This window comes from Acinonyx jubatus, chromosome A2 (assembly GCF_027475565.1).
Source record: "Acinonyx jubatus isolate Ajub_Pintada_27869175 chromosome A2, VMU_Ajub_asm_v1.0, whole genome shotgun sequence".
In the NCBI taxonomy this organism is placed as follows: domain Eukaryota; kingdom Metazoa; phylum Chordata; class Mammalia; order Carnivora; family Felidae; genus Acinonyx; species Acinonyx jubatus.
This window is the reverse complement of record NC_069383.1, coordinates 133,353,298-133,380,704: the sequence shown is the minus strand read 5'-3', so window position 1 is coordinate 133,380,704 and position 27,407 is coordinate 133,353,298. Positions and strand designations below refer to the sequence as shown.

The 27,407-nt window shown below is 43.4% G+C and overlaps 1 protein-coding gene across 18 annotated transcripts in view; it reads right to left on the bottom strand.

Moving 5' to 3' along the window:
• Positions 1–27,407, bottom strand: part of MAGI1 (membrane associated guanylate kinase, WW and PDZ domain containing 1) — a 630,408-nt gene that overhangs the window by 36,516 nt on the left and 566,485 nt on the right. For all 18 annotated transcript variants that reach the window (XM_027039185.2, XM_027039188.2, XM_027039186.2 and 15 more), the window contains one exon: positions 7,634–7,665. In XM_027039185.2, the coding sequence (XP_026894986.1) occupies positions 7,634–7,665 (32 nt within the window). The remainder of the gene's footprint in view (positions 1–7,633; positions 7,666–27,407) is intronic.

Sequence of the window (27,407 nt, the reverse complement as noted above, 5' to 3'; positions counted from 1 at the left end):
TGCTTGTTATAATCAAGACAAAATTTAAAGCTATTTTCATCTTGAAGTAAACCTTGGTAAGGAGAATTAATGCAGCTGTTACTTTTTATATTTTGGTAGTGCTTTATTTTTATTCTCAGGAAAGGAGGAAAAGAGTATTTTAAATATAAAAGGAAGTCATTCCACAGATTAAGGACCTCTGGAGTTCACCCTAAGAACCGCATCCCCTTGTTCAAATGCCCACCGTCTCTGGGTTCCTCAAATAGTAGCAAATGCCAGAATGTGGGACTGGTCTATTGACACTAAATTCATTTCACAGTTAATGTCAGTCTCTGATCCCCGAATCTTCAGGATCCTTTGGGTCAAGACGATGCTTCACAAAGCCTCACTGGGACCTAAAGTGAGCTGCCCTGCAGGGTTACCTGAGGGAAAGGTCACAGTCTTCTTTCCCAGGGTTCCTTTGTAGTCCCTGGAACCCCAACGTAACCTCTGCCGCTCACCCCCTCCTTCTGAACTGGAGAAAAATTTCTTTCTGGCAACCTTGCCCCACTGACAGAATCTGCTAACGGGCTGGCCTTTTCTCCTGCAGAGAACGCACATGTGTTTTTACACACATGCCCACAAGATCATGTGCACAGGTTGTGTCTGCCGTCTTGCGGCTTCCTGAGACCCTCAGATGGATGTAACAAATCTCTGACACAGAGGACCTGGAAATCTCAGGTTTGACTGAAGAACGGCTTTGCCATTACCACGGTGTGCAAACAAAGTCTACCAGAAATGGCTTGGGCCATTTTTCAAATTTTAACACCCTTTCTCACCTCCCAACAAATGTATGACTCTGGTCCAATTTAATACAAAATGACAGAATGTGGAATGAGTTTGTAAAACTGTCTCTGGGGGCGCCTGGGTGGCTCAGTCGGTTGGGCGTCCGACTTCTGTCAGGTCATGATCTCGCGGTCCGTGGGTTCGAGCCCCGCGTCGGGCTCTGTGCTGACAGCTCAGAGCCTGGAGCCTGCTTCGGATTCTGTGTCTCCCTCTCTCTCTGACCCTCCCCCGTTCATGCTCTGTCTCTCTCTGTCTCAAAAATAAATAAACGTTAAAAAAAATTTTTTTAATAATAAAACCATCTCTGAAACTGCATCTCTGCATCCCTTTTAAATGCCACCTAAACCCTGTCCCTAAATTTGGCAAACAGAAGTAAATAAAGCATCATCCTAAGAACACGCTCAAAAAAAACTACGTCACCACTTAAAGCTATCACTAGATGACATATTCTAACCCACGCTAATGGGCTAATGCACAACATTCTGGAAGCTGTTTAGATTTTCCTCTGATAAGATTTAACCTCGCCTTATGTTTCTTTTCAAGTTCAATTATGCAAACCACTTGATTTGAAGATATATTCTGTATTCAATATCTTGGTAGTCTAAGTTTTTTGAAGCTATATGCTCTGTGTGTATGTGCTAGAGTTCAAAATATGCCTTCTTCCCTTCTGTGGGCATGCTAATTAGCTTTCATGTTGCCTTTTATCTGATCAGAGCCCAGAACCGTCCAGGAGAAAAGTCATGTTTATGCATCTCTCAAATTAAAGTCAACTTGTACCTCTACAGCCACCCTGAATTACCTCTCAGCAAAGACCTGGGGCATGAGAACAAATTCACTTCTGAACTAGTTATAGCACAGGATCAGATTTGCATCCGGTGGGATTGTCTTTCTCCTCATTTTTCTAGGTGAGAAACTGGCCCCAAGAGATCTATCTGTAGCTCAAGAGACATTTCAAGTCTGTTCTTCGATGCATACCAGCATCACGTGACGACCTAGCACGCAAATGCCAGAACGTCCAGACCAAGCCCTTGTACGTAGCTACCCACAATGCATATTGACATGCATTACAGTTCACTCATCCGATAAGTACACACAGGACACTTGCTGTGAGCCAGATTCTCAGGCATAAATGTGCAAAGGGAGATAGTACCTAAACTCTTAGAATTGATGCTCGTATCTAGGGGTGTGTGTGTGTGTGTGTGTGTGTGTTGATGGACATTAATCACGTAAACCTAACAGTTTGATACCAACATCCTGCAATGTCCTGTGGGTAGGTGGTAGGGAGAGACTTCTGGAAAAACAGCCCATTAATGGGAACAGTATGTGCTAAGTTTTCAAAGCAAAAACGAGCTTGGGCTGTCTGAAGAAGAGAGAGAACGTAGTGGGACACAGCAAGGGAATGGGATGGCCTCAGATATGCTTGGAGACCAGATACTGCAAGGACCCTGAGGGGTGCTTTAAAGAGTTTGGGTTTCATTCTTAGTTCAGAGGAGAAGAAATCTAATCAGGAATTTAAAGCAGGGATGTGCCAGAACCCAAATGACTTATAGAGAGTTTGGTCTGGCTACTGAGGGGGTGACTAGGTTGGTGTGGACAGGAGTAAAAGCAGACAGGAGAGGCTATCGTGTATTCTATGGGAGAGATCCAAGGTGGTTTACACTACAGAATAGCAGTAATGAAGGGGAGGGGGAAAAAAGTGAAGTCAAAGACATTTTGGTGCCAGATTCAATAGGCGTTGCAGAATGGAGGGCGGGGAAGAGGAAAAGGAGGGGAGGACATCTTGGAACCACGGATATTCACCTCCCAGGTCTCCAGCTTGAGCGACTAGTTGGAAGGATGTACCACATACTGGGATGGGTATTTCCAAAGCCAGCTCTTGTCACTGTTCTGATTATTTGGGAAGGAAGATTTTTATCTTTAAATCTCGTATCAGTTGACTAGGAAGAAAGAAATGGGCTCAATTTTCAAAGCTCCACAAAAGTCCTTGGCCACACACTACCCACACACACTTGTGTCATAAGGTCTTTTAAAATAAAATTGTACCAACCTCCCTAGAACAAATGATTTCCTAACTATTGACAGGCCAGGGCAATTGGGAAGATGCAATGGTTTTTATAAATGGAAACAGGAAAAAAAAATCAACTCATCAGTATTTCACAAAATGATTTCAAAACGAAGGTACTTATAAAGTGAGCTGAAAATATTTGCTCAGAAGAGTAAATGAATACAGACAGCACTTAGGAGCTTAAATGATGAAAAGAATTCATGTGGCTTAAAGATGACAAATCGATCCATTTTAAAGCAAAATTATTTACAGTTCACTTATCTGCCAAGACTGAAGGCCACTGCAGTGATTTACATGGACAACAGGAAAAACTCCAAGTGCTGATGAGATATTAGGCCAATGTCGTTAAAGGTTGTGCAAAAATCAGAGACTCAAATACAAGCCAAAGCAGGGGATGGTCTTTCTCTTTGTCTCTTTCTTTTATCATTTACGAGTCTAAGTCAAATAATCTCTTCCAAAAGGGCAGATGAGAGGAGTTAATGGAGAAGAAAAGGAAAGTATCGATCGGATATGAAAACGAATTTTGGTTCACATGGAATGTTTGAAAGATACAAAAGCAAAGTCTATCTTCTAGGCTCCGAGGGGTTGAGGGAGTGCGTCGCTGAGAGAAGGTGAGGGACAAGGAGACTTACATGAGCAACCCTAATCCTTCTTCCTTCTACTACTCACTGCTTTGTGGCTCTGGGGAGTTAAGACAACCAGGAGAGTTTGAAAACCAGGCAGGATACATAAAGCTGGGTGATTCTGGCTGGGGTCACTCACTGGGTATATTACCTGAGAGATCTCTCTCTCTCTCACACATCTCTTAACAACTGGTCGTCAGCAGTATCCCTAGGGTCTCTTCCAAGGGAAAGGAGCCGAGGACAATGGACCAGAAACCTGTCACTACTGCTTCCTTTCAGCTTGCTGCCTTTGCTGCAGTTTGTTGAACAGACTTCCTTGGTCTCTCTGACATTTCGTGTTCCCTGTATGAAAACTTGATGGGAAGTTTTTTAGTAACTGGGGAAGTTTTGTCTTCTTTATGAATATGGTATGCTTTCTTTGATCTGACAATAACAGTTACATAAATAAGGCTTCCTGTATTGCTCAGGCTGCTGGGGAACTCAGAAAAATTCCACAGCTCAATCACAGCATCTCAGCCCTGGGTCCTTGCTGGGGCTTTGTAAGGACTATTTAACTTAGGAGGTTGCAATTAAGAGCTGAGTGATTTTCATTATGTGTGTACTTGGTTCTAGATTATCTTTCTGCTTTTTTTTTTAACTTGGGAAGGTTTCTGCCTTTATGCCCCATGAGGAGGATTCATGCAGATCTGCCTGTTTATGTGACTATTGTTTCTCTCTCCCTAGTTGCCTGAGGGCAGGAGTGTTTTCTGGTTTAGATCCTGTTGTATGCTGGCACTGGGTCTGGCATACAGAAGAACCTCAATAAACACAGGCTGAGGCAACAAATGCAGACAATTTTTGGTGATTTGTGACAATGAATCTTTTTTCTGAAAGGAGGAATCAAAACATTATGTGTTTGCAAGCCCCGCCAAGAAAGGCACAGGACCAACCTATTTACCACAGTATTTCCAGTGCCTCACACCAAACCTGACACTTACTAGGTTCTTGATACTAATTGCTAAATAAATGGATAGATGGACGGATAGTTGGGGGATGAGCGCATAAAAGATAAACGCATGGACAGATGCATGGATGGGTTACACGGACAGATGGACAGATGAAGGAAGGGAGAAAGGGAAGTCACAGCTGGGAAACGAACTACTGAGAAAACAAAAGTGAATACTGACTTAAAATTCAGGGTTTGATGTGGTATTTAGAGTTTTAAATTAATTTTTTTAAGTTTACCTATTTATTTTTTTAGTAATCTGTACACCCAATGTGGGGCTCGAACTCACGATGCCGAGATCAAGAGTCATGAGCTCTACGTACCGACTGAGCCAGCGAGGCACCCCTAGAGTTTTAAATTCTTACAAAATCCTTGAGCATGATGCAGAACAAGAGCCTCAGTTAAGTAGGTTTCCGGTCAGGATGATTAAATTGGGTCTCAGAATCAGTTCTCCAGTGAGGTCTAAAACCTGACAGCAAATATGTCTTATTTTTTTCTCTGCCATGTGGCAAAAAAATTCCTGATGTTATGGTATTAACATCCAGGTATTACATGAATAACGATTTATTAAGGCACTGCCATTGTTCCCAGTGTACAGAACCCATAAGCTTAACATTTAAACTAAATCTAGTAGGTGAAACTGCTTATTAAGACTAAGCTAGAGACACTGCCCAGGAGGGAAAACAAGATCAAAAAGTCCTTTTGTTCTAATAAAAACCCAACTAATTAATTATTGAAAACATTAAAAAAAAAAAGGTATGAGGGCAAAAGGAAGCTGTCAGTCACATGAGCGAGCCAACAATGTCAGAAGACTCTAGAACAGAGAAAAAACATGGTCCTGGGTGAAGACCGTATATTCACAGAGCCAATGGCACATCTCAGTATGTTATAACCTGGCACAATCCGCGTGCATTCATTACTTATCTTGCACAACTGACCCTGTCTGCTATTATGTGCCTGGCTTTCTGGAACCATGACATCCAGCTTCCCCATGGATTCCCTTCGACCCCACCAGAAAAATCCCATCATCATCTGTCTCTCTGGCAGGACCTCATCAAAATTCTAACTGGGGAAGGGAAACAGCTCTCAACCCACCTGTACAGAGCTCCCACGGATCACAGATGTTAGCAATGCTCTACTGGCAATGGCAGACCTTGGCTGATTGTTCCCAAATTTTGTACAGCAGCTGCCAGAGTGTGCCAGCAATGCTGTGAAAACCATCATCCCTGTCCTGGCACAGAAATCAGGTAAGGACAAGCCCCAGGCCGGGGGCTTGTTCTTTTCTAACCCGGCAACACACCAGGCTCTTAGCTTGTGGTAATTAAGAGCCAGCAGACTGTGGGCAAAGCAGTTAAGAACGCTTTTTTCCTAGGAATGCAGCCGGAGTAATTGGCTTGCTGCTTGCTAATGACACGGCTTCTACAAAAATAAACTGTCATAGGGAATTCTCTTAACTGACTTGGTGAAAACAGGCTCTATACCTGTTTGATATCCTTTGAGTTCGGCAGTGAATTCCAAAACACTTTGGGGAAGAAACGATGCAAATGAAATCCACAACATCCTTTTGCAAAGTAAGTTTAAATGGGATGCAAAACCAAAAAGAACACCTTACTCCTTGATGTCATGGTCCCTGGGCAGACCTGCTATATCTCCCCCCAGTATGCTCCTCGTTAAGACTCCATTCCATGTGGGGTGTGCAAATTAATTCCGTGCATCACGGAAAACGCTTGCGGGTGGGGGAGAAAAAAGGATGGCTAACTCAAGCTCATGAGACACATCTTTCGGATTTACTTCTATTTTTCTGAAGGCTGAATAGGTTTCTGACTATGACCTGGGGATCAGGACACACATGTGCCATGTGCATGCACGTGCACACACACACACGTGCGCGCACGCTCCTGAGCATTGGCATCTCTGTGGTTCCGATGTGCACACCTACCAGCGCTTTTCAGCTTCAACATTAACACAGACTGACAAGGGAGGCAACCCGAAGTCACATGTTGTAGACACCACAGCACCGTGCCACTGGAAGCACATCAATTATTGCAGGCTTTTCTCTTTGGACAACTTAGGAGTGGAGCTTAAGAATGCAAGAAGCTTCTTTGCTCATCTCCTTAATAAACTTCTGCCTCTCGCCGCCAGGCTTGGAGACAGGTGGAAAGAATTCCACTGCAGCCCCGTACGCTGCAAAGTTTTAAAGGCTCTCCTTTCCCGGATGGCAGAAAGCCGTAAATCTTCCCTCCCCCGAATACTCTAAGCCACATGGAAGTACCCCTCTTTACCCAAATGTTAATGAATCGGGAAGCTTCCTTCTCCTGGATCAATTTCATAGGCATCCTAGGTCCAGATTTTGAGTTTTTAAGTAGCATTTTAATTTGTTGTCAGTGCCCTGGGAACAGAAGCTGACACCACCAAGCACAACACCATAGCCTCTAAGCTATTAGCTAACATGTCAACTAGGTAATGCATCTTCAGGGAAACCAGATTAGAAAGGACAGCAAAACATTGATTTTTTTTTTTTAAAGAATCCTATACCTGCAGCATAATGCTGCTAAAGCTAGCAAAACAACAAAGGACATTTCGACAGCAAGGAAATGTCTTATTCTCAATGCTGGGGCAGCGAACAGGGTTGCATGTGAGCGTGGATATATATACAGGGTAAAGCAATTCTTCAAACCTGCAGGCTTTTTAATTTTGTAAATAATTCATCAGCCAATGCATAAGAAAGCTCAAGGAGAGAATCTGCCCAGGTGAACGGATGGAAACACCAGTTAAGAGCAACCTTACCCAGAAAGCAGGTGGAGCTCTCCCCCACCCCCCTCCCAAAGGAAACAATAGCATTTGTATCAAGTTAAAACACCTAAGAAAGTCATCCATTTGAATGCGAGTCGTGATGCATTTATAGAGAAGATTCCAAACATGCATTCTTTAACCTGGCTCCTGCAGCCTGCCCACAAATCACTAGACAGTTAAAGACAAACCCAAACACCTTCTATACCAAACAGACCCTCAGAACTTAATCAAATGAGCCGGAGCTACCGTCTCCCCCATCTACTCTAAAACACATTACGTGAAGTCAAACCAGACGGCGTCCCTTCCCACCACCAGCCCCCACCCCCCCGGCAAACAAGAATCAAGTAACTGACAAGTCCTTACCGACTTTGGGCTCTTCTTGGGAACTGGCAACCCTGGAAAAAATGCAACAAGGAGGGAAGAGGGGAAAAAATCATTAGCATACAAATGTTACCTTTTCCTTAAAGAACAATCCCCAGGTGTTTCATGGCAACCTAGCCATCTGCAGAGTTATGTCAGATTTCTCCCCAGCATCGGAGTTACCAGGCTGTTCATATCGAATCAAAGCAGAGGGAGGAGGAGAGCGAGAGGCAGGAGATCTATCTGCATTAGCTATGCTGGCTTGTACTGCAGCAGCCTGGAGGCTGGGAAAAGAAATTCACAGACCTCAGCGGCCTGGGAAATTGAACACTTGGACAGAATCTCAAATGCTCTTCTGGATTAAGAGAGACTTAACTTACAATTAAGTCCAGGATATTTCCTTTCCCCACGATCCACTTGTCAATTGAAGCGGACCAATCAGGACAGAGGAAGGGGTATATATTTAGTTGCAGAGGAGTACATGGTTAAAATTAAATTTTTCTTTCTTTCTTTTTTTTGGGTCGTTTCTTTCCTTTCCTCCCTCCCTCCCCCGCCCCCCACCGCCTTTCAGGAGAGGAAATGCCTTCTTTATTTGGATGAGCTGAACACCAAAACAAAGACGGATGGATGTTCTTTTGCCAGCAGAGAACACAAATTTAACTTGCTGTAGGACCCCCTCCAGACCATGGGCACACCTCTCCATGCATGTCAGTCAACCAAGCACACTCCTATTTAGCTTGTTGGAAAGGACACTAGCTGGGGCCAGACCCTCAAGAGGAAAGCAGATTGTTGGGGGAGTGAATGAGAAAATTTCATGGAGCTGAGAGAAGATGATAATGGATAAAGAAAAAAGGCAGAAGAGAAAAAGGTATTCACTGATCCTAGCTGGCTTTTCCAGAACCCCGTCTTTCACGGGAGGGTGAGAGCTGGAAGAGGCTGGTGATTGCTGCACACTTCTAGAAAAGTCAGCAGCGATTAGGGGCAGACATATGGGAAACCTGCCAACAGGAGAGTGAAGCAAAGGAGGGCTAGAATGAAAAATAAAAGCACAGAACGGTGTTTCAAAGGTAATCATTTCTGCAAGCTGTCCTCTCATTTTTTATCTATTTTTCATTTTTGGTTTGAGCAAGGGTTAGAATGCAAAATGCAGATTCCATCTGTACTGGGCACAAAAGATAGACTTCTGATCTGATGATTTTGCACTGGAAACTTCAACCTTTTTTAGAAAATGATCCCCGTGTAGTGTGATGATTTCAATGCTTTGGGAAGTGACTTGTCAAACCATGAGCTGTGCTAAGTTCAGCACAAGTAACACGAAGCAACAGAAGTGGATGAGTAGGAGGAAGCCAGCAGAGGAGCACTGCTCATGTGCCCACTGCAAGTGAGGCATGGCTTCTCATGGATTACTTGTCCCCAAAGGCATTGGGGACGCTTCTGGCAAGGCTCATCACGTCATCACCAAAACGAGGTCATCACAGCCCGGCCGAGTGGCTCTCAGACTTCCAAGTACATAAGGAGAACGTACAGACTTTTACAAATGCAGAACCCTGGGCCCCACCCCCAAGGGCCGGGGAATCTGCACTGTAAACAAATCTTCCAGGAGATTCCGATGCAGGAGGTCTGAGGACCACATTTAAGGAGACTGGGAGACGGTGGAAAGAGGAGGACTCTTTCAGGTCCAGCGAGATCGCACAGGCAGACCTTTGTGAAGCTGGCTTTAGAGCTGTCCATGCTTCGGCGTCTCAGTTTACGAAATGGAGATAGTAAGGATGATGATACTTAAAGAGACAAAACATTTTAAAGCCTCACACCTGGCGTAGAGGAGGCCTCTCAAATGTCAACCCCTTCACCGGCCTTTGAGAATTTACACCGTTCAGGAAGGACGTGCTTATGGTTATCTTCCTCCCCCCTAGGAAAGGTCATCTGCCTAACCTGTTAAAGTCTAAAAAATATTGCAGGGGAACTATTTTACCTGTGGATGAGAATAACTGTGCTGGGTAATCTGGTTGGGTCACTATTCTTTAAAAAATTATGAAGTGCTTTTATTTGTTCATTAATGTGATTCTCTTAAGGAATTTTATTCAGTTATATTCGTGTTGGTCATTGCACACACTTCAAAAGTATATAATATTGCATCTTTGCACTCAGATTTTTTTCCCTAATTCTGACTGACCTTCTTCGTTAACTGCAAGATGCAACATTTCACTGTAGTTAGCTTTCACCAGACTTGCCTTCACACAAGATCCCAGTGACTCTCTATAAAAATGTGTCAAGAATCTCCAACGAGGTAGGAGGAGTCCGGGAAAGTGGCTTTGATCCGTACTCTGCTAATCATTTATAAAACCGACCATCTTAAATTCCTGGTCTCTGAAGAGTTCGTGTATAAAATAAAGGGTACTTTTCTTTCCCTATCATACAGAAACACATGCTGAAAGTGCAGGTATATACAAGGATGCTGACTGCAGCAGGGGTGGCATAAAAGAAACCTGGAAAGGACCGGAGGTTCTAAAGAAACTGTGGAACAGCGCACCTATAAGGCAGTCTGCAGAGGTTAAAAGCAGTGAGCTTTTTCTCTGAGTAGCATGGATGGGCTCCAAGACACGATGCTGAATGCAAGCAGCATGCTGCAGAATGGCGGGTACAGGAGGAGGCCGGTGTCAAATATACCCAAACAAAGGCACGGTGTCCGCATTCCACAACTGTCCACATAAGACTCATCACTGGGGTGTTTCTGGTGGGCAAGGAGGGGCTGGGATCGGAGGGGCTAGGTGAGGCCAACCTAGCCTTCATCTAGAATTCTTCATCAAGAACCTTCATCAAGAATACCATATTCATAATCTTGCTGAGGCAATAAAACATTTATTTAAACATGAACATTAATTAATTAATGGCCCTTCCATTAAGTGTACAAAACCATCCACTCTGAAGCAAACTGGGGTAATAGTTATAGTTCTGTTTCCTCTGAGGAAGCCCTCCATGCAACATCCCAAAATATCCCAGCTCAACTGACCCTACAAGTTGTATTTTACAACAAAGAAGAAAAAGTATTAATTTAGAGAAGAATTTGTTCCCCTTTGCTACCTTGTTTTTCAAAAGCTACACCTTTCACAGGAGCCAAAGTTGGCCCTAAATTAGTATTCAGAAAGTCAAAAATCGAGAGACTCACTTGAGTGCTTTTTAAAAAAGAAATCAAGGATTTGCTTTAAGTCCACATAGTCATTAAATCTTAAAATCTAATGAATATGAATGCGGGAACAAAGCTCCTGATTACAATTTATAATATATTTTAGCCAAAACTACTCAGATGGTTTGAAAACAGCTGGGAGACCTCATCAGAAAATACTCAAAAAAGGTCACCCTTTGGCAGAATTTTCCAAGACCTAGAAAGCACACGATGTGGTTCTTATCAAGTGAGAGCTGAGTGCGGGCCATCCCACACTGGATGGGCAACAGAAAGCAGCGTGATCCCACGCTTCACAGCCCAACGGTGGTTTTCCCAGGACAAATCGCACTTTGTGTTCCCAGGGGCAATCGTGTCACCTACTACATGTGAGGTATGGGAAGAAACAGCACCTGTCTTAATGGGCTCACCTGCTCCCTTCAGGGAAAAGAAGGGAGATTTTGAGAAGAGGCAGAAGGAAGAGTCTACCAATGGCACCATCTGCTCTTAGAGCCGAGAAGGTGGCAAATGCTATTTCAAAGGGGTCCCAGAAAACTTTTACGGGGAAGCATACATTCAAAGTGTGAGTCTAAGTGTGATTTATACAAGTGAGAAAAGTGGGACCTGAATTTCCAAAGTTCCCTATGAAAAAGGAAATGTCCTTTTGGAGAAACCAAATGGCAAATTCTCTGTTAGTGACTGGAATCTGACCAAATAACATGAAGAGAACGCTTTCCTTTTAAATACCAAGACCATAAAGCACGTTACTGAACACGTTCGCATACAACTAAATGGCAAATGTTATTCTTGGTGAAATTTTATAATGGTTGTATGCAAAAATTGGTAGCAAAAAGTAAAAACGTAACAGAATACATATGCATTTGGAAACAAAGACTAGAAGGTTACATGCCAAAACTGTGTGTTCTTTGGCTCACGGTTTTATTACCTATTTTAGGATCTTCTACAAGCAAAGCTTTACTTATTTATGAACACACACGTACACGCAGATGAATACCACAATAAACAAAAGCCTACACTGCCTTTTTAAGTAAGATGAATATACCAAATTTCAGAACATTTTACTGCACTCTTAAATCTCAAGAGCCATCATTCACCTCTAGAGCCTTCAAGAATTGCTTACTTTCCCCCAAATTAATATATACGTACACAGTTTCTTGAGGCACCCTGTTGAGATTAAGACTTGTGTTTATCCTGTGGACTAAATGGACATAGGGAAGATGTCGATAGCTCAGCTACTCTTCCACGGGAAGCCAAACATTAGTCATTCACTGCCCTTTTGGCACCGAGATGATCAAGCCTGAATTGTGGCAAAGAAATCAGACTTTCTTGGACCTAACTTCCTCCAGGCTAAAGGAAGTGACAATGTCAACCAACCTCACCGACTGAAAGAACAAAGAAAAAATCATGCAAAAGGCTTTGAAAGTGTGAATCGGAAAGTCACGGTCATAAGCAAAGTGGATCTACAAGTGACAAAAATGTACTATGCCATTAATTTATATTGTTTTTATTGTGATAGCCAATCCAGTGTGCACTTGGTCTCTAGATGTGAGCGTTTTAATGGAAACATTTTGGTTTCCTTCTTTGCATTCTAGCACATACTAATGTGCTAGAACATGTCCTAGAACATAGGGGATTCTTTAAAGTTTTGCATCGCAAAATGGGTGACTGAAAACAGCACTGGTGTTGAATCAGGTAACGAATGCAATGTTCAAGGAGCAGGGGGACTGTTACATATAGTGAAAAAGTGAGAGAGAAAGAGAGCGGGAGAGAGACTGATTGATTGATTGAGGCAATCAGGTGGTTAGTTCATGGAGACCACTGAAAGCCACGGAAAAGACGACTGTGAGAATTTGGTCTGGAGCTACTCTTATATTCCAAAAACAGAATAGACTACTCCTGAGCACATTTTCATCTCAGACCCCACTATCTTTTATTCTAAAACACATCAATTGGGGTGCCTGGGTGGCTTAGTTGGTTAAGCATCGAACTTCAGGTTATGGTCTCACAGTTTGTGAGTTTGAGCCCCGCGTCGGGCTTTGTGCTGACAACTCAGAACCTGGAGCCTGCTTTGGATTTTGAGTCTCCCTCTCTCTCTGCCCCTCACCTGCTTACTCTCTCTCTCTCTCTCAAAAATAAAGAAAACATTTAAAAAAATTAAAAGACATCAACATGTATTCCCAAATGCCAAACTTGAAAATTATAGCTGACTTTACCCCCAATAAACTCATCATTAAGAGTGCGCATTAAGGAAATAATCAGAGAGGCTCACAAAGATTTACGTGTATCTAAAAGGATGTTCAACACAGTATTATTTAAAGAAGATAAAAATTGGAAATGACTCCTAAGAACAGGGAACTGAGCAAACACATTGTTTTATCAACAAGATTATGAATCCATTAAAAATGGGTCCAGTGAAGAACATTTAGTGATGTGGAAAAGTAGTAATGATACAAGATGTTAAAAGCAGGATAAAACTGTACACAGAATATAAGCTCATTGTAAAAATAGGTATATGCATGCATCACACACACATCACACATCCAAAGACTACAAGAACATGTATTAAAATACTGTTTCTGAATTCTAGAATTAGTAAGTTATTCATATTGCTTTGAGTCTTTCCCAAGTTTTCCAGATTTTACACACAACGACAAGTATAAACAGAGAAGCGTTATTCAGTGAGTTTGGACAATGATATGTGTTTATTCACTTAAGTGCACTGCTAGGTTAAAAATTACCTGGAGTTTCTTCTAGCTCTCTATTGGCTCAAGGACTACCATTTCTACTCAAGTGGCTGTGTTACAAATTACTGGGCCATGGCCTTGACTGAAAATAGGATAAAAAGCTGTTAGAGCCTCTCTGAAGCAAAGCTGCATAGAAGCAAATAATTTTGCTTATCATTTCCAGTAGTCTCTGAAATCTTGACCAGTAACCTTGATAAGCCAACTCTCCTGGGTTCTTTGAACCCCAGGTTAAGTCACCTTGTCCAAGCACATGTCTATGGTGTTAGATGCAACTCCTGGAGTGAGGATGACTTCTGCTAAGTTTGTGCCTCTAATAAGGACAGTGTATATAAAATACTTTATCTGCAAATAGAAAGGATAATGAGAAGGAAGGATCAAGCAGAAAGAGAAAAGTTTCAGTGCATGTTTCTTCTTCTTTCTCGGGAAGAGCTAAAGGGCACATGGAAAAATTTTTTCAGGAGAGAAACTCCATTAAAGGACTTTGCAGAGCACTAATATTTATCAGCAAAATTGCTGCTACATGAAAGAACAAAGAACCTGGTAGGGTAATGCTTTTATTGGGGGGGGGGAGGCAGTATGAGGACGGATCAAAACACTCAGAGTTGCATGAAGTACCAAGATGGAGGCGTGCAGGAAGGAAAGAGTGAGAAAATCTGTGATTTCCTCAGCTAGGCAGAATTGATCATTACTTCGCAGCAAATCACAGACTTTAAATAACTAACATTAATGGCTAGTAACCCATGTTTAGAGAGCCATCTGCATCATCTCGGCCAACTAGTTTTTTTGTTTGGTTGGTTTGCTTAATACAAAACACATAAACCAGGGGGCACCTGGGTGGCTCAGTCAGTTAAGCATCCGACTCTTGATTTCGGCTCAGGTCATGATCTCATGGTTTGTGATATCAAGCCCCACGTTGGGCTCTGCGCTGACAGCGTGGAGCCTGCTTGGGGTTCTCTCTCTCCTTCTCTTTCTGCCACCCACCCCCCCCTGCTTATGCTCTCTCTCAAAACAAATAGACATTAACAAAAAAAAAGGTATAAACCAGGATTACATTTAAACTGCACTCACCCTACCGGTAAAATGCTGAGGGAAGAAGACTGCAAAAGGTAGGTACACTCAGCTTAACTTTTTCCACTGGAGGTAGGAAAGGAACTCACTCCCTCATGTAACCAAACTGTGCTAAGGGCCTGCTTTGGCCAAGAGCTGGCATGAATTAAAGCAACGAATAAGATCTTTTACAAGGTCCTGTTTTCATAGGGCTCACGTTACATGGGGGAAGGGAGAATATACATAACCTAGCAAATAATTTCAGAGGGATAGTTTTGGTGATGAAAAAGAAGCAGGATGATGGAAGAGCCAATACCTGAGCTTGGAAGGAACCGTCCACGTGACTGTTCACCCATGCAAGATTTACTGAGTTCTGCCATATGCCTACCGAAGCATTATGGGAGAGATAAAGGTAAATCCGACATGGCTCTGACCTGGACGAGTTCATAGTCTGTCTTAAAAAAAAAAAAAATGGGGTGCCTGGCTTAGCCAGTTAAGCGGCTGACTTCGGCCCAGGTCATGATCTCGCGTCCGTGAGTTTGAGCCCCGCGTCGGGCTCTGTGCTGACAGCTCAGAGCCTGGAGCCTGTTTCAGATTCTGTGTCTCCCTCTCTCTGACCCTCCCCCATTCATGCTTTGTCTCTGTCTCAAAAATAAATAAACGCTAAAAAAAAAAAAAAAAGACACACACACACACACACACACACACACACACTAGACAAAATTGAGTGTGGTCAGTGCTAAGGGCCATGATGGGAAGAAGCACTATTGCTCTTGGGAGTACGAGAGAAGAAAGCTAATCTGATATGAAGAAGGCAGAGGGGAGGAGCTGAACACTGAAGGAGGCTGGTATTTAATTGTGGGGTCAGGAGTTTGGAAGCAACATGTAATGACTGATGCTTGACTAAAAAATAACAAGCTTTTTAAAGGTTTGTGATTTTTATTTTATTATTATTAGTTCTTAATGTTTTTTGAGAGAGAGAGACAGAGCATGAGTGGCAAAGGGGCAGAGAGAGAGGGAGACAGAGAATCCAAGGGAGGCTCCAGGCTCTGAGCTCTCAGCATAGAGCCCAACGTGGGGCTTGAACTCACAAACCATGAGATCATGGCCTTAGCCGAAGTCGGACGCTTAACCGACAGCCACTCAGGCGCCCCTAAAAGGTTTTTTGTTTGTTTGTTTAAAGCAAAATCAGCGTGCCAATATAAACTCAAGGCCAAGTTTGAACTAGAGTACATTTTCACTGAAGGACCTTACAAGTGCTATATATCTCAAAAAGAATCCATAAAACAAAATTAAAAAAGGGTTGCAGTTTAGACATGTTTGCTTTTTCTCCCCCTTCCTCCAATCAAATACTATGACCAACCCTGTGGCGTAATGTTTCAATGCAAATATGATACTGGCTGCCAAGAACAAGAGCGTCAGCCCCAGTGTCTCCAAAAAGAGGAAGACATTCTTTCCTTTGGGGACCTAATAATGGTCATTACAAAATATTACGGACATCATAATTTAAAGAGATGACTGGGTCTCAGATCTCTGGAATAAGGAGCTCCCAATGCGTGTCAGTTGGCATTTGGTAAGAAGAACATGGTTGCCCAGCTTTATAGTGACAGAGAAGTCGGCTTCAATTACACAGTACATACAGCCTAATAAATATGTCCCACAGAGAAATAAATGGCTTGCAAGTCTGGTGGCTGCTAATAGTTTACAGAGCCTTTCACCTCAAAGTCATAAGCCTTGAACTGGCGCAGGTGAGGAGAGGCCCAAAGTCATTAATACTTGGAGCCGCTCAAGAGTACTGTCACCGTGCAGTTCCTGAGAGATGAATGGTCACTTCAGAATGGTCAATGGAATAACTAGTGCTACTGTGGCTGACCCCCCAAAACACGTGGAATACACCATAAAGGGTCAACAACTTGGCCTCTCGTTTGTCCATTTTTGTAAAAAAAGAAGTCTTCTAACGTCAGAGCTGAGAGTAAAATGAACTAAAAGAGCTGAGAGCTTGCCTTTTGACATACACTTATTCTTCTCAACTGCTGAGTTCAGTACTAACATCATCCCTATTTTACAGATGAGAAAACCGGGACATTGATGATTAAGTAACACGGCCATGGTCACACACTCAGGTGAGCAGCTGAAGGCAGACTTGGTCTAATGCCAAGACTGTGCTTTTGAACACTGAACTATACGGTCTCATTCGAAGGTGCTTAATCCATTCTGGATCACAGCTCACTACGAAGGGGTGTTTACCCATAAAAAAATGCATTCATAAAAATTTTTGCCTACAGCTTCATGGACATCATCCTGTTGGTCAACAGGTCAAGGTATCTTGAACCCATAATCATGATGTGGATTTAGGAAGAGTTCCCTTTGTAGAGATAGCATGGGAGTCTAGGCATAGCCAATCAGGTTCTCTGATATTTTACCCCAAGTCACAGTACCTAAATCATGGGCCATTCAGGGCTACACATACTAAAAATATAACAAGACTGGTCTCTGAGTTGAGGGCAATGAAGCAACTCTTTAGAGCTAACAGCTTGGCTGACACCCAAGTCCTATAAAGTACAGTTTCCAAAGTGGGTAGGAGCTCTTCCTAGCTTGCAAATGTATCTTGACACCACCTAATAACGTAATTTAAAAAAAAAAAAGGTGCAGGAAAAGGAGTGAGTTATGGCATATTCTTTCTAGAAGGGGAAAGAGAAACAACTGTCAACTGAAAAAGACCACTAATTGGTCATGATGTACCATGAGGCCCATCTTTCTTCTCCAGAGAATATTTCAATCAAGATCTACTCTTTTAAGGGTGGAATTACGCCACTTCCTCAAATGGTTCCAAGAGGGCTCTCTAACTCTATGTTGGTTAGAAACATTTGTAATTCGGGTATTTAGGCCTAGGGTCTTGTCTTAGTCTATAAATGCTTCTAACTCTGAGGAAAACTCCCTACCTGTCATGCTGAAAACTTGGCTTTCCTAACACCTGTTATTTCTTTGATATTTTTTTAAACTTTATTTTTTTGAGAGACAGTGTGTGAATGGGGAAGGGAAAGAGAGAGAGGGAGACCCAGAATCTGAAGCAGGCTCCAGGCTCTGAGCGGTGAGCACACAGCTCAAACTCACGAACCGTGAGATCATGACCTGAGCCCAAATCAGACGCTTAACTGACTGAGCCACCCAGGTGCCCCCCACTAACATCTGTATTTCAAGTGTGAACGGGTTTTTGTGGAAATTCTTAAGGGTTGGCCCTGTCCCCCACTCCTCTTATTCCCCATGCTTGTCGAGGTCTCCCTGTAAGAGGAGACCCCTACTTGTAGCCTGGAAGCTCCAAAGCAGTTCCTCTAACGCTGAAAGTTTGACTTGTAGCTGCTTATAATGTGTAAGGGGGGGATGAAAGAAAGAATAGTTCAAAATAGCTCATTGAAAGAAAAAACCAATAAGGATTCCTTTTCTGGGTTGGAAAAACAGGATACTGTGTGGGCCCTTATTTTAAGGCCACTGGCCCTGAAAGGAAACCTATCACTGTAATTGGTGCTGAGAAACTTCTGGGTTAAAAAAATACATGCCAGGATCCTTTTCTTCAGGGTTACTGACTTTTAGGGTGACTTCTATCCTGGTTGCTTTATTTTTAGCAATGTAAAGTTAGGCACAGGACCAAGAAAGAGATCCAGGAGAGCATCCTGCATTGTTTTAACCTTACAGGACACTAAACCCCTGAAATTTAAGGCCCTTTTTGAGGTTCTTTATCTTTCCTACAACACAGGTCTCCAAAATATATCCTGAACCCATCCGTCAGTCCATCTCCACAACCACCAGCTTTTCTAGCCTAGATGACTGTAAGAACCTAAGAATCAGTCTCTGCTTTATTCTTCATTCCTTTTAATCCATTATCCACACAGAGGCCAGAAACATCTTTCTACAGCATAAATCAGATTATATGGTCTGCAGAGTACATGTTTCTATGGCTTCCCAACACAGTTTCAACGAGGTACAAGCTCTTTTCCGTGTCCCACAAAGCCTTCCTTCATCTGACCCTGCCTGCCTCTGTGATTTCATCTCCTACTACCCTTACTCCTACCCATGCTCCAGCCAGAATGGCACTCTTCACTTCCAGACTAATTCCTTTTACTCTGCTGGGCCTTTGCACTGGCTGTTCCCTCCACCTGGAACATTATGCCCGTAGACCTACATGTGTGGCTTCTCATCACTTGGGGCTCTCCTCAAATGTTGCTACTTCTGAGAAGCCACCCAGGGATCCTGGCAGTTAGCAGATCCGAAGGTGACCCTTCTGAGGACACTTTCTTCACGCAGTCCTGTTTCTTTTGTTTCCAGAGACCCCGTGATTCTCTAAGCTCATACTATTTGTTTACCTGTTTATTGTTTCCACTGTTGATTGTTATCATTTACTGGCTTATTCTCTCCCTTTCAGGGACCTGGTCTCTCTGATCCTAGGGCTAGTCTCCAGACCTAAAGCAGTATCTGGCCCCCAGTTCAGCAACTGCCTTTTGAATGCATGTGTGAATGTGTAGCGCTTATGAAATGCATTTGTATCTTGAGGGCTGCAGGAAGGGCCAGGGAGGCAGAGGGGAGGGGCAGCGTGGTCTTTTGATCATCATCATCACTGCTGTAACTGCTTAACAGCTCTTGATCCTTGGGCTGTTTCTTGATTTATTCGTGCGCTGCCGACTCAGCTCAGCTCAGCTCCAGGCTGCCTCCCTCTGCGCGGAGAGCAAGGTTCTGTCTGCTGTGCCACCTTGTGTTCTAAATTCCCATCACAACGGATGGCTCGGGTCTCAGATTTAACGAAGACTCACAAAGAAACCCCAAACCCCACAGCTCTCGGCTCCAGCAAATGGATGTGTTCTCAGGGACTCTTCCAGAGTCGAAGTAATTCTTAAGTGAAGGATACCATTCACACCTTTCCTTAGAAAAGCAACTTTTATGCCGACACTGAGTTCAAAGATTCCCAATGACTTAGCCTTCGTCACAAAAGGCAAACAAACACTGATGAAAAAGAATATTTCAGATCTTTTCCAGCTTAAATGTATGAATCTCTTGAGCGGTTTTAACAGCCTTACTGGTGTGACAATCGCTTTTCAGTCACAAGGTACTTTTGCAAAATTGGAGGCAAATTTTCCCATTTGCTCTGTAAGGGTGTCTTTTCATTTGGTCATTTCAATTAACTTTGTCATCGAACTGCTTAATTGTGACTGAAGCCACCCGGCACCATATCAAACTTTATTTCAATCTCTTAAATTTAGGAAACCATATTAGTTTTAGAAAACACAGGACCTAGTTAACAACGGCAAGGTGATCCGACTTGGGAGTCCTGCAGCACTACATTATTCAAAGCGTCTGGAAGTCAGACCTAAAGAGCCATTTACTGAAGGGTCAGGTTCTTCCAAAGAGCAGAGGACATGTGAGGAACAGCCCCATTCATCTCCCATGGAGATATTAGATGTCTTTAAAATCCTCTTGCTGAAACAATATCTGAACTGGACTCCATGATTATGTGAACTATGAAGAAGAAAAGCTGTTTGCTTGACTTTGTCATTTTCTAAGGACTGGCTGCCCCATATAGCTAGTGGATGCAGCGGAAACTGAGGCGTTCTTCAACTCTTAGATTTCAGGTTTCATTGAGTCAAAAGTCATTTCGCCAACTGTACTGGCTTCAAGACAGAAGCATACCCCACACACCCCCACTGCCCAACACACACACGGTCCCACTCAGGAGGAATCTCAATTAGAAATAATTTTTATAGGTCAAGTACATTTAAGATGCAGGGAAAATTCAAGAATTGCAAGGCTATTTAATGAAATATTTTATCTGGGAACGAGATGTATCCCAGGGCACTTCCTTGAAGGAGTACTTTGCATTTATGGCAGGGAAGGGTAAGAGAAATTCATACTGGAAATGAAACACATGCTCACCCAGCAAGTATTTTCAGAAAGGAAGACGCTTAACAGATTTCTCACTGTGGAGGATCAAATACCAGGATTCTTTGCTTCCTCTCCTGTCTGATTTTGGCTGGTTCCTGCTGCTTTTTTCTCGGTAAACGAGGTTCTAATCAGGCTTAGAGTCAAGTCAGATGAACAACTTAATGCAAGCAAACACAATGGAAATGGATTTTTTAAAGCGGTCCTGGAGCTTCTGAGAGTGCTTTCTACATACAAGAAACCAGCCATGGATATTGTGGGGTGCCATGTGCACGGCTCACCCAAGTTTTCTCTTGCTGTTGGAGGTAACATTCTCAGGACAAAAGAATTTATTAAAGAGTCTGACTGATAAAGGTCGTTTTGTGAGAGGTAACCTATAGGTGAGTGGTGAACCTATCGCTGGCCTTGAACCCAAAGTTAGCCTTTCCCTAAAGCAAGAGGCCACAAAAGTCATGGTCAGAGAAGGGGAACGTTCCCACTGCCTTTCCTCTGGTTTGGATTCTGGACGCCCCCCCCCCCCGCCCCGCCCCCCCCACACATTACTTCAGAGCCTCCTTCCTCCTTTCCTGTCTTCTCAGACTTCTGAAGGCCTCCTTCTCTGCATCAGTGATGCCTAGATTTGAGATTTCACGAACCACCGAATTTTCATAAAGCAGATTTGAGCAAATGACCACAATGTGCCCATTCCTCATTTTGCAAACTAAGATCGTTAACAAGGGGGACAAGGAACGATAAACTACCATTTAGCAGGTAGTTTCAGCAGGTAGTTTAGCAGGTGTATTTCAGCAGGAAAAAACCCAGGAAGGATATGATCTCTAAAGGGGAGATCTTGGAAAAACTTCGTGACTATTACTGTTCTGTCCTGATTCCACTGTTTCTGTCTCGTCTCACCGTTTACTGAGAACCATGTCATCACAGATCGGAAGGAACATAGCCCCGGCTACTTTTTCCCTTGAGGCTCCTCTGTTTTGCTTTCCTTTACCTTTTCTCAGTCCCAGAAAATTAGGCCACAAATGCTGAGAAGCAGGACCACCTGAGCATATCTCCTCTACCTCCTTTCTCGTAGGTCCTGTCTAATGTGAAGGACAAGAAAACCCTCCATCAGGACAGGGCCACATTGCAAATACCAGAAGCCCTCCTCTTCTTCCATCCTCGCTACAGTACTGAGGAGGGTCCAGCTGCACCCATATTTCGGATGACAATGCAGAGGCCCAGGGACAGTGCCCATGGCTGGCCTGGGGTACACTGCTAGTTGGTGGCAGAGAGGGGACAGAAGGCCACTGTGACAACTGGCCAAGCTGCTACTTCCTTTGCTGAGTAGAAGCAATGATGGAGAGGAAATGGGGAATTCTTGTGTTGAAATGTTTTCCATCTAAGTTCAACCACAAGTAATCCATAAACTGATTTCACCTGCACTTGGAAAAAAAAAATAGAGCAGAGCATTTCCAATAGCAAAAGCAAGATGCGTGCCCAAAACAGTACTTTCCCCCGAAAAAGTTGATGCTGCTCCTCAAGGGACACGGACCAATTCTGAAGACACTGTTGGAAGTTACCATGGGGGAGGAGGAAAAGGTGCTTCTGGCATCCGAGTGGGTACAGACTCAGGATGCTGCCAAGATGCCTATGATGTAGAGGAAAGAATGATCCACTCCATGATGTCAACAGTGCACAGCTGGAGAAATTCTGTGATTGTAAAACTATTTCTTCCTTCTTCAACAGCCAAGTCTAAGTGGAAGTTGCTCAGCAGGGGGGAAACCTACAAAGAATCCCATTAATCAATGGGCAGTTCTGTGATTTTTTAATGCAATCATTCCCCACTTGGGTACATGGTGTCTATAGCAAAAGTAATCACAGAGAACATTTTTAAAATTAGAAACAACATTCATATCTATCTAAGGGAGCACTGACCTAATTCCAATTATCTCCAAATGATTAAAAAAAAAAACCTGATTAGTGTTTATGCAATGATGCAAAAGCTTTTTAAAACATAGCTTTTTAGATGAAGGCAGCATGCCAGAGCCCTTGAACATAACCAACTGCCAAGAAAAAAAAAACACCTCAGGTTGCCGAAAGAGGTGAGGTGGTAGCCGACACAAGGGACAGAGACGGATTCCCTCGATGAGGGAGTCTTACAACTGGTGGGGGATGCGGCTATTGTAACTGCTACTCTACGACACAGTGCCAAAGGAGCTTTCGAATACCATTGCCTCAAGTGTTAAAATCGTAAAGACGGTATTTTAGAATTCTTCATGGCAAAGGTAATATAAGAAATGAGATTTCCAGAAAAAGAATTAACCGTGAGAAAATGGGGAGGTTGTGATGAACCACTTTTATTTTAAATGTGTACTTGCACGTCATTAATCTGTAATGAGAGATTAGCACACAGCTGAAGTCCCCTGGACGAGCGAGAACGAGGAGCATGTACTGCATATGGCGAGAAACAAAAAACGTTGAGAACATTAGAGACACAATAAGAACAGGAGTATACGGGGTGCCTGGGTGGCTCAGTCGGCTAAGCGTCCGACTTCAGTCAGGTCATGATCTCCCAGTTCATGGGTTCAAGCCCCGCATTGGGTTCTGTGCTCAGAGCCTGGAGCCTGCTTTGGATTCTGGGTCTCCCTCTCTCTCTCTGCGCACCCCCCCCCCAACCTTGCTCATGCTCTTTCTCAAAAATAAAAATTAAAAAAAAAAAAAAAGAACAGAAGTATGAAATAAACCCAGGTAACACCTTGGCACAAACAAAGGCATGTTCCAAGTTGCCAGTGGAAACACAATATTCCTAAGGACCCAATGCTATTTTCAAAGACATTACATTAAGATTCTACTAAGATGTCTGAACCAAACAGGATTATGTTCACAAACAGGGGACGTGATTAATATCGGAGCAGGAATACAAACGGGGGAAATACCAGGCAAAGGATATGCTGGGGTATGTTTTCAAAACTGCAGGTGGCAATGCAAAGACAGATTCAATAAAAACCATGTCAACTACTTAACTCCAGATGGTGGTAAAGAATGTGTGATTTAATTTGAGAGAAATGAAGGAAGGTGAAGAAAACATTACACAGAGTAAACTCTCTGCCTCAGATAACAGTTTTGGAAATGTTCAGAACTGAAAAATGCTTAGCGCAGAGGCTAGGAAGACACCTCTTGCAAGAAAGAGAAACTCGATGCAGTAAGGTCGCAAAGCTATTATCAGAGAAGGGAGAAGCTATAATAACATCTCTCACAGCTGAGACTTTTCATATGGGAGAGACTGTCCCAAGGAGGTGGTAACTCATAAGTTAATTTTCACATGGAACCGAAGTAAGATAGTAGGAGAATTAACGCCAAAGGTAAAAATGTCTGAAGATACCTTATTTCTTTTGTTGGCACAAAAAGTATAAATAAAAAGGAAAGAAAGGTAACCGGTTCCTAGAATTTTGAGATGGTGATGAAAAAGGAAATTCCTAGGAAATTTCCTAGGAAATGTGTCCGCAGCAAGTCTGTGCGCCTCCAAGCGTGCCCTTCCACATGTTGTGTTTGGGTCTCAAATTCGGCTGTCTGTGGGGCAACGGGCAGGCTCGGGCAAGAGTGTGCCAGGCCAGATGGAAGGCGAGGGGAAACTGGGAGGACTCTGGCAAGCTGGAATTGGTGGTACCAACTAAATGCATTCAGAGTTTTAAAAATTTTAAGAGACTACTGAAAAATACATGAGTGGGTCAGGCCGAATACTGCCCGTGGACTCCCAGTCTGCAACTCCAAACGCTTTTCATACTTCCAAGCTCTAGTCTGATAGTACTCATACAGGGCAAATTTGCCCCCAAGGGGTCATTTGTCAACATCTAGAGACATATGTTGTTGTCACAATTCGGGGGGGGGGGGGTGGGGTGTGGAGGCAGGTATGTGATTGGCACCTTACTGGGTAGAGACCAGAGATGTCACACATCCTGCAAGGCCCAGGACGGACCCTGGCAATGAACAATTATCTGGCTCAAAAGGTTAAAAATGCTGAGGTAGAGACACTGCTCTAGACTCAGGTCATGCAAAAAGGCTCTGTTGTCACCCCTCCTCCTGCCTGGGTCACCTGTTACCCACATCTGTGACAGATTCAGACTACATATCACTGCTGGTAAAATTCAAGTGTGAGTCTTGTCTCCGTACTTATGTTGCGAGGTCCCTGTGTTCTCTCTCCTTATCTTAGAGCTGTACACAAAGGATGGGCTCAATTCTTGCTTAAGAGCAGGAATGATTCAGCTTGGAAGCAGCTTGTCACAATACGATTAGAACTATGAAATTCCATAGAAAAGAAAAGCAGCTGCACACAGCTCACACTCTGTGGCACACTCGTGGATATGACAAATGGCTCATAAACGGATCTCTTCTGCCCTGACTCTGCCCCTACTGAACCGCAGATCCCAGAAAACTGCCTATGCTTCTGCTCACTTGGATGTCACACGGGTACTTCACGCTTAATATGACTGAGAAGGAGCCCTGGATTCCAGAGTTCAAGGCCTTACCCACTCTTACTTCAGAAGCCAAATCCTAGCAAATGGCCCCTCCATCTATCCAAGTACCCAGGCCAAAACGCAGGGGACATTTTTGGCTCCTCCCCTTTCCCCGCCTTCTTCAGGAGAGGTCGGGAGATGATAGCCTAGTGGACCAAATACTGTTTTCTTGGAACACACACAATCCATATGCTTACATGTCAGCTGCTACAAAAGGACAGAATAGAGTGGCAGGACCATATGGGCCATGAAGGTACAATATTTACCATATGGCCCTTTATTGAAGAAGTGTGCGGAACTCTATGCCGTGGCTCCCCATCAAGTCCTGTTGGCGCTCCTGAAGTCCTCCTAAATCCTCTGCTCCCTCTGTCACCACTGGTGCCACACTCTGGTCCAAGCTGCCAATACCCTTATCAAACCAGTGCACTGGCCCTGAGAGGTCTCCCTCTCCCCACCCGTGCTTCTAGAATACTTTCTTTACACGTATGCAAAGGGACTGTCAAAAACCGTCCATGAGATCTTGTCCCTTCCCTGCTTCACTGACACTGGTCCTCACACTGAAAATGAAATTTCAACTCCTCGTCCCGGTCTGCAGTCCAAAGGCCATCCCCACGCCCCTCGTTCACCTTCCATCAGCCACCCTGGCCTCCATTCTACTTTTTTTTTTTTTTAATTTTTTAACATTTATTCATTTTTGAGAGACAGAGACAAAGCACGAGCAGGGGAGAGGCAGAGAGAGAGAGGGAGACACAGAATCCGAAGCAGGCTCCAGGCTCTGAGCTATCAGCACAGAGCCCAACATGGGGCTTGAACTCACGAACTGTGAGATCATGACCCAAACCAAAGTCGGATGCCTAACCAACTGAGCCACCCAGGCACCCTGGCCTCCGTTCTACTTTTATATTTTTCTCATCTTTTGCTATGTCACCTCGAATATGAATGTGACCTAATGTTCTATAAAGAAGTCTCAACTAAAATCCTTGATAACTTTAAACCATGGCAATAAACCAAAATAGCAACTTAAAACTGCTTTAGTAATAAAGACCAGAAGGCTCCTTGCTAGCAAATGCGAATGTCCTCCTGTTTTGCACTGTGGAAGCGCTAGGAAGTTTGCTAATTTTAACATGAACAACGTTTAACAGCTAGGAAGATATGAGGCAGCATGCTGGATCTGACAAGAGGACTCGGCTTCCAAAACTATGAGAAAAAAACTAAGCAAGGTAGGTAAGGGGGGACCATCAATTACTTTGAGTTACCGAATCAACTACGCAAAGGAGATGTCAACGCCTTCCCTTTTTTATTTGTTTATAGATTTTTTTTAAGTTTATTTATTTATTTTGAGAGAGACAGAGACAGAGACAGCTCAAGTGGGGAAGCGGCAGAGGGAGAGGGAGAGGGAGAACCCCAGCAGGCTCTGAACTACCAACGCAGAGGCGCTCCAACCCATGAACCCTGAGATCATGACCTGAGCCAAAACCAAGAGTTGGACACTTAGCTGACTGAGCCACCCAGGCGCCCCAACATCTTCCCTTTTTAAACAGTTCTGACAAACTCTTAAGTTGCTGATAGCTATGTGGCAGGTTATATATTTTTTTTAACATAGAGTAAGAGTGTCAGGTGAATTTTCCTGTGTTTTACAGTTTCTTCCCCTTTTTGGATTAAGGATACTTTGCATAATAAAATAATTTAAATTAAACTCCTTCGACAATGCCAGGCCAGTATTCAAAGAGGAGACACTTGTTGGCTAGGTGGAGGCTCTGTAATTCCTATTAAATCTTGATGAGGCTGTCTCATTGGGACAGAGCAGACAGCCCCAAGTGCTAATACTTATTCTCTGAATCCCAATTCCAGATGATTCCTTAACATCCAGCTAACACATGCAAAGAGCTTAGACAGGTACCTACCCATGGGAAGGATTTAATAAATATGACCTGTTATTATCAGTACAAAAGATATCCATCCCCCATGAAGTTTCCTTCAATTCCATAGTTTTTCCTTCCACTCACAGGGTAACAATAAGACAAGGGGTAAAATAAAGCCTATCGAACATCCCCTTTGGAGGGTAAAATAATCAAAGCCTCTAGAGTGTCACCATTACACGTTTTGTGAGGATAAAAATGTGAAGATAAAAATGTTCGGTAACTACACATGTGGCTGAGCTCTTGAAATGTGGCCACCTGGACTGAAGAACTGAATTTGACACTGTATTTACTTTTAATTAAACAGCCACATGTGGCTAGTAACTACAGAACTGGATGCTGAAGAATACGCTTAACTGGACCCCTATGATTCAGTGACATGGTTTTCCAGTATCTTGGCCTAGGGACATGCCCATCAATGTATTTCCTTGTGATCTAGAGCAACCTGTGACAGAGAGCTTTGTAGGCAAA